An 8,111-nucleotide genomic window follows, 5' to 3' on the forward strand; every position below is an offset into this window, starting at 1 on the left:
AAGAATTAATTTGGTGACCCAACGACAGCACACCACATATGTCAGTCATGATTTATTTACACACAAACTCCTATTAGATTGTTTCAAATATCAATTTTGTGATACATATCTCTAATCCGACTTGACGATGAAAAAATTATCAATTTTTATGTCAAATTTATTATTTTTTATTGCAGGTATGAACTAAATCAACACGTCTCACGAATATAGATCTATAAAACCATATCACACTACACATATTCCGTTATTAATACAAGAATGCCTCCATGACAATGTTATGTTCCCTACCACGTGATATATTTATTACATTTCATGAAATTAATTGTCCAAAAGCTAATGTAATAAATTTGAAGGATCCTACCAATCATGATAGGATTGAACAAAAGGCGAAAACATGTAGACTTCTAGGCCTAATGAATATTAATTATATATTATTACTAAAGAGTTATTGATGGATAAATTATGTGGTTCCATACCTAATTTGATTCTAATATTGGATGGGATTTTACGTAAGTTAGGAATAATTAGATATTAATGTTTTTTTAATTTGCTTTTTAAGGTGTTAAAAAAGTTTATACGAAAGGTACATCCAATAACTTACGATAAACTACATATGATTTTTCATGTTGTTTAGTGAATAATCTCATGTGAAAAATGAGATGTATTCCATGTATATCATTGACAGTGACGGTGTAAGGCCCGAGATGTAATTACTGTAATCAGACGTTGATTAATTGACATGATTGAGGTTATACGAACTCAAATGAAGAAGCAGGGCATCGTTACAGTATAAGCCAAGATGTTGGACCGAACATCTGGCGCCAAAATGTTGAACCGAACATCTCAAGATGTTGACCAAGATGCTGGACCGAACATCTCGCGCCCGAGCGGTGGAAAAGAACCGCCCGAGCGCCAATGAACCATGAGTTGGACAGAATGTTTGGCGCCCGAGCGGTAGAATATTACCGCCCGAGCGCCAGGAGATGTTCAACCGAGTATCTTGACAGAAACTTCCGCGCCCGAGCGGTAAAGATTAACCGTCCGAGCGCCGAGCAAGCGCCCGAGCGGAAATTCATGACCGCCCGAGCGCGAGACGTGCAGTAGGCACACCGAGCCACTTGGCTTATTGCATGTACGTGGTTGTATATATATATATATATGCACGATTTCTTCAAGGAAACGAAGAAAGAATCGTATAGAAAGCTTCAGAGAAAGAGTGAAAAATCCTTACGCCTTTTGTGAGAAATTCGTCTATCTGATTTTGAATCCGACTTCGGTATTGAGTTCCTATCAACGCAGGCTACAATTGGACGTAAGTTTTGTTACGTTTAGACATGATTTGAAATTATGATATTGTCAGAATTGAATATGAATCAGATATGATGTTTCTGCTACAGTAGGCATTGTAAAATAGAAGTTAGATTAAAGAATAGACTGTTATACAATTGTTATGATTTTCAGAGTTGAATTGATTGAGATTTGATATCAGAGTTGAGTTATTACTGATCTTAAGTGTACCGATATAGAGATTAGGAATTGTATTGGTACTGATTATGAATTCTGATAGTATCTCTGTGATGTTGAGATTGACGGGGTTATCGAGACTGTATCATTATGCCGTCGAAACATCCGTTGATTTAGATTGGTGAGATTCAGTAATGATTTCGATTGCATCGTGATATCGTTGATATGAATTAGATTGTGCCTTGTTCAGATATGGATCAGAGTATGTATTGATTTGAGTATTGATCAGAACAAGTCTTGAATTGATTTATGTACTGATCTTGTATTTATGCGATTATCATTGCCAGACTGGGTATGGACAGATTGGAATACGAGACTTCGTCTTCATCAGATCGTGAAGATAAAGGTATAAATAAATGTGGATTCGGGATTGCACAACTCGAGTTAGGTTTGACTTGAGTTTCCCAAAATCACATACTTTATTTTATTGCATTGATATTTGCAGATTATCAGATTGATATGTTTAGTCTATTGAATTATAGCAGAGCCAGAGTTGAGTCTAGGGCAGATCAGCCTAGCTAGGGCAGAACCGCCGAGTCTTTGTCAGAACCGCGTAGACTCTAGACTTACGGTGTATCGATGAGCTTAGATGTAGATCGACGTCTATTGTAGACATTCGATACAGCATACCAAAGTCTAAATTAGATCGGGATCCCTAGATTAGAATGAGAGATGAGTCGAGTCTTAGATATCGAGACTAGAACTTGATTTACAGATCCGTATTGATTTATGTTTCGTAGATTACGATTCATGTTTTATTTACAGACTGGTATTGATACATGTGTTTGATTATGCTACATGTGATAAGATATAATTCATGCTTTTATGTTAATTCAGTTAACTGCATGTATACATTATTTATACTGGGATTTATTCTCACCGGAGTTATCCGGCTGTTGTCTTGTTTTGTATGTGTGCATGACAACAGGTGGGACAAGATCAGGGTCAAGAGGATGATGAGAGATCGAGATTAGAGTGGTGATTCCGAACTTGGATTAGAGATAGGGTTGGATACTTGATATTAGCTGTTAAACCTTAGTTGAATAAATGTATGTAGTACAGGACTTGTACTTTTATACTGAGATACATATATGTTTGATTTCACTACGTTCCGCACTTATGTTTTAAAAAAAAAAATTTTTAGACCCTGTTTATCTTAGTTGATAATTAAATCCCAAAGATGATTAAGAAGATGATTAGCGTCCGGGTCCCCACAGACGGAGCCAGAAATACGATTTTATCCGGATTAGAATTTTAAACTCTAAAATCCTTTAATATTTTAAATTGATCTATCCGGACTAATATCAAATGTATTCAAAATTATACAAAAATTTTTATATAAATTTTTTTAAAAAAATTAAAACATCCGGGCTAAATCGAGGACTGTGGCTCGGCCACTAATCATTAGATTAACCTTAAACGCGTGTTTAAAATACCTTTAAAATCAGAACCATGAAAATTTCAATAATTTAGTATTCAATAAATATCATGTCGTGGATGTTTTTAACGAGAAAATCTTGTCTGATAATATTTAAGACCACCGTACTCTTTTCTTTATAAATATATCAAATATATTGGGTCAAATTTTACTTAAAATGGAATGATCGAATATATGTCAAATTATATGTATCTAACTATCAACACAACACGAGTTAATTTACTAGGAAAAGAGTACACAGATTTTGGTACTACATTAGTAAAACAAAGTTTTTTTCAAGATTACATGAATCATAACTCGAACACGATCCCGAACCCGCGACAAGAAAAAACGATCTGATGTCATTGTGTAAAAAGAACGAACCGGGATAATACATTATTAGTTAGGCCTATTTGCCAATCTTGAATTCCTTCTGGAAGTGATCACTGCTGCCCAATTTTTCCCAATTTCAGTTTGAAATTTACCTGCATGACATATTCAATCAAGTATGACTCTTTACGAGATTGAGTGTAATGAAGTGAGGGTCGATTCACATCGACCTTCGGTCTTGAAGTGAATTACCTGCTGTCGACAGAAAAAATTCGTCCAAAACCTTCCCATGCTCTGCGAGAAAATTACAAACAGAAAAATTCACTGTCAAATATGGAAATCTGATCTAAAACTCATAGACTGAACATATTCTTCCAATAACTATACCAAACAAATTTTTGTGACCCATCACTTACCAGTTTCATACTCTAATGCTTGAAGAATCATTTCTACCTGACAATGCATAAAGGGAAATGAAATTACATCAGATAGATATTTCTCCAAGGTGTATAAAATTAAAAACTACGTTCTATTCATGTAAAATTTAAATTAGACAAAAACAGGAAATTGCTTAGTACATGTATATCAGAGCCTTAAAATTAGAAACCATGCAAGTATTATATTGCTTTAGGATTTGAATTCAGTTATGGTATAAAAATGCAAGAATAAGATACTTTATCGAAATCTTTAACAAGATTGGCCTCCAAGGATGAGTTGTTTTCATACTCCAGCCATAGTTCTTTAATCTCTTCAGCTGCAAAATTAAACATAAAAGCTGATGCAATAAAAAAGAATGGAAGATATAATTAAATCTTTTATAATTCATAAGCCTCGGTCAAACCTCTCATCCCTCCGCCAAGAACCATGCACATCTCGTCCAAAGCTGCTTGTTCAAGTCTACTTTTTTCTTCCTTCGGCACACCATCAGATGGAGTTATATCCCCAACAATAGCTAGAAAATAGAATAAAAATTTCAACAATTTGAATGGTCATAAGACCGGACTTGTGAACTGACAATCAGTTTAAATGCATGGAACTTTCCGATTAATTAACACATCACATTTTTCTCCTATCACATTTTATTATAGCCAATCATTGATAAATACTATAGAAAAATAGTTCAATCCAAGCAGATACAAACTCTTTTCAGAAATGATGATTTTAACTTAGCCTATCTCAATGATGCTCAAGAAAGTCGTCAAACCGACAAATAGCAACAGTTTTGAGATATTGATACACAGAAAACTGGAAAGACTATGTAAATGAGCAGAAAAAACAACACAGAACATAATTATATTACAAAAATGATGCAAATTAAATGAAACGTATTGATGTGCTGTGATACAAAAAAAAAAGGGACGGTGGCATGAAGGACGGATACAAAGTGAGTAGGTTATACTTTTGAGAAATGAAGAAGGTACTGATACTATTTGCTACTGTAAAACATTAATAATCAATGCGCAAAAATAAAGCTGAATCACGAAATCACCTTCTGCAATGTCGTGAATGATTGCTATCTTGATACACCTGGATGCATTCATAAACAGCACTTTCAATAAAATTATATTCATAGGTGCAATAAGCAAAAAATAAACAGTATTAGGTCCAGTGTAGTTCAAAGGAAAAACAAGACTCTATGACTTCACCTTCTTCGTGCCAAAATAATAAGAATAAATTTAACAAGCTCGTGACCAACGAACCCCAAGATATGTTGTGTGGATGTTTCCCACAATTCTTCCTCGTGTGATGGTGTGACACTTGAGCCATTAGATTGGACTCATATGGTGAATGGCCCAGCTAGCGCGAATCCAAGACCCAAGGGTTTGTCACACAAAATGTGGAGGCCAAGGTGTTTTGGAGTTGAAGAAAATCACACATGAAGCATGCACAGGAAGAAATCTCTGAATAAACAGCTTCAAGAGGATTTGGAAATCAAGAGTGAGAGAATTGGTTGACGTGTATGTTTTCTGTTCTTCATTGCTGGATTAGTTTTTTCTCTGATACAGAATTTTCCTTCAAGTTCTACGAAGCTGGTTGATTGAGTTATCTTTTTACAATAAGATTATCCCCTCAACCCAATATGGGACTCCCAACACAAAAATGCACTACTTACCACCCATTATAGTAACTAGCATAGCTACTAAAGACCGGAAAGGAGAAAAAATATTACAAGAAACAATTAAAGACAACCTTTCCCTGTTAACGCCAGGAAGGTCATCAACGATCAAAGCCATCAATGCCATGCGATACATATGATCGGCGATAGATTCGGGGCCCCTTATACCATGATTAATCCATCCTTTTCGTTTCGTAGACTGTAGAGAGAGAGCATCAAAATGTGTTAGTTTCCAAAATATAAATGAGTAAACCAACAAAGAAGCAGCAAGTATCTTGTCTTCCATTTTATTCTTTTCCATCTTTTCCTCTTTACTTTTCCCTGTCAAGTAACTTCAATATTGAGTCCTACCTTATATGTACACCTGATATATATTTATAATTTATTGACAAGATTGCCCAAAAAAATAATGCAAACGGAACTCTTTATTGATACTTCTGTGCACACTTGAGGAAAAATGGAAACTTAATAGAGTCGAAAGAGCCATTCATTGTAGCAAAGAATTGAAAACTCCATCACATTTTCTTGCAGTTCTGTGTATGATCCTACAGTTACCTCAGCTCAAATCATCTCGAATTGAAGGGAAACTTGTACACAAACGAAAGAACCATGCCGATCCCCCACATTTTACTAATGGATACTGTCCATGTACATCACACAAATGGAACCGATTTAACTATTTATTTTGAGAATCCATCCCCTAAGGTAACTACAGCTAGCATGGTTTACGTAGTGTTTATGCAGATATCTGATAACATGTTTACTTATTTCTCACGAACAGGACGGATCTTCTAAGCTTTGCCCTTTCATTCAGTCTTTCTTCTAGGAAAGAATATCAGATAAATGCCTCATGATTCAAAACAATAAGCTTAAAAATCAATCAATCAATCAATCAATCAAACCACCTAATTGAATCTCATCACCGAACTAGAAAGGAAAAATATATGAATTCAACAAAAAAAAAACAATGCAAGCAATCCACAAAACACTTTTCAAATTCAAAATGTTCTAACCCATCATATTCAAAAAATAAATAAAATTGAAGCAAACACTGAACAAATCAACCGCATCTTGGCATCACACAGACTACCACAAGATTCATTAATGCAAAGGTCTCGAGAACATGCAACATTAGACATGCACACATGCCTTCAAACGATGGCACAATGTCAAGAAATCAATGGCAGAAGAAGGCGAGGCAACTTCATGCAAATGGGTGTCTCTTTCGGAGCCCGATCCGGACCCAGATGCAGGATGATCCATTTTGATGGAATCGAGTTGGGGATTGTGAGAATGAACAGACACGAGCCTTAAACTCGACGGGTCTGAGAAAAATTGGATTTTGATCGGGAAGTTGCAGGAAAAATTAAAATTTTGGAGCGGAAAGAACTGCGGGTGAGTAGGGGAATATGGATTTGCTTTGGGTGTTGCTGATGCCATTGTTCTTGTGCTATGCTTCGAGCACAACTGCAGAAATATTTTTATTTTTAGTTTCTGTTCTCTGGTTTTTCGGCTCTATGAAATTTCCAATAAATACTAAATAGCGTTTAAAAAAAGATTTACTCCAGTAAATAGAAAGCGTCGTTTAAAAAAAAAAAAAATTAAAGGCAGAAAGCCAATTGATTAATTATAATTATACTTTATTATACTCTTTATTTTATTTTTTTTGAGCAATTTATTATACCTTTATTTATTTTTTTTAAAATTTTAAAATCGCAACCACTATTTTTCGTATGCTCCTTGTGAGAGACTCAAAATTGAAACGAGGAGATATTGAACATGCATTTGGTAGCGGCTCACTGTACTCTACCGTCCAAGCTGCCCCATTGTTGACATCTATTCTATTTTATTAAAGTTGAATATATGATAGTAACTATCTAAGAAGGACACCAATTCATTTCAAAAAAAAAAAAAAAGAAGGACACTCATTTTTTCTTCCAATTTTATCTTTATGTGATACTAATATTACACTTTTGTTTATTGTTTTTTTTTTCAACCCACACTTTTATTTTTATTTTTATTTTTTTTATTTCAACAATTCAAATATTAATTTAGTCCCTCCATAATTTGTCAAATTTTATTTTAGTCTATCGATAATGATAAAAAAGATTGTACACACACGCGCAGAATAGCTAGTTTTTATTATTTATTATACCCTTTATTGGATGAATGTATGTTTGTTTGTGTGCATATTGTGTTTCTGTAAACTAGTTTTTTCATATATATATATATATATATATATTTCCAAATGTTTTAATAATAAAATTTAAAATAATATATATATTTATATTTATGTATATATATATATATATATGAGTAATGAATATTTACACTCTAAATATTTTTAACTACAATAATGTAAACTGACAAAATTATCATTTGACGACTCTTTTGATATATGAAGATAATATATGACCTTCAAAGTATTACGCAATTTTGATATATTTTTTAACATATGATTTTTAATATTTCTTTATAATTTACTGTATATTTCTTGTTTAGATGAAATATGTTAATTAAATATTTTTTTTTAAAAAAAATCAATCAATATATTATAAATAGGTGAAAAAAATTTGAATTAACTGATTTTTTTCCTGAGAAAAATTATTAAACCAATTATATATACATATATATATGTATGTATGTATGTGTGTGTGTGTATATATATAATGTGATTGTAAACCAAGGATATTTTTACAATAATTTATAATGATATATTTTTTG

General features: G+C 33.3%; 1 protein-coding gene across 1 annotated transcript; it reads right to left on the minus strand.

Moving 5' to 3' along the window:
* Positions 1–3,096: 3,096 nt before the first annotated feature.
* Positions 3,097–6,903, minus strand: LOC142533568 (5'-deoxynucleotidase hdd1). The gene is made up of 8 exons (XM_075640390.1): positions 6,537–6,903; positions 5,462–5,586; positions 4,761–4,798; positions 4,113–4,223; positions 3,946–4,025; positions 3,688–3,724; positions 3,524–3,565; positions 3,097–3,426 (listed from the first exon to the last, which is right to left on the minus strand). Exons 1-8 carry the CDS (start codon positions 6,825–6,827, stop codon positions 3,341–3,343), a joined length of 810 nt encoding a protein of 269 aa, XP_075496505.1. The 5' UTR covers positions 6,828–6,903; the 3' UTR covers positions 3,097–3,340.
* Positions 6,904–8,111: the final 1,208 nt, after the last annotated feature.

Source organism: Primulina tabacum, chromosome 18 (genome assembly GCF_025594145.1).
Source record: "Primulina tabacum isolate GXHZ01 chromosome 18, ASM2559414v2, whole genome shotgun sequence".
In the NCBI taxonomy this organism is placed as follows: Eukaryota; Viridiplantae; Streptophyta; class Magnoliopsida; order Lamiales; family Gesneriaceae; genus Primulina; species Primulina tabacum.

What these genes read in the sequence shown, in the direction of transcription:
- LOC142533568 (XM_075640390.1), bottom strand. Translation starts at nt 6,827, where the DNA reads ATGGCATCAGCAACACCCAAAGCAAATCCATATTCCCCTACTCACCCG. An exon ending in CATTGTGCCATCGTTTGAAG is followed by an intron (nt 5,587 to 6,536) that starts GCATGTGTGCAT and finishes CTCTCTCTACAG; the next exon opens with TCTACGAAACGAAAAGGATG. An exon ending in CCTGGCGTTAACAGGGAAAG is followed by an intron (nt 4,799 to 5,461) that starts GTTGTCTTTAAT and finishes GAATGCATCCAG; the next exon opens with GTGTATCAAGATAGCAATCA.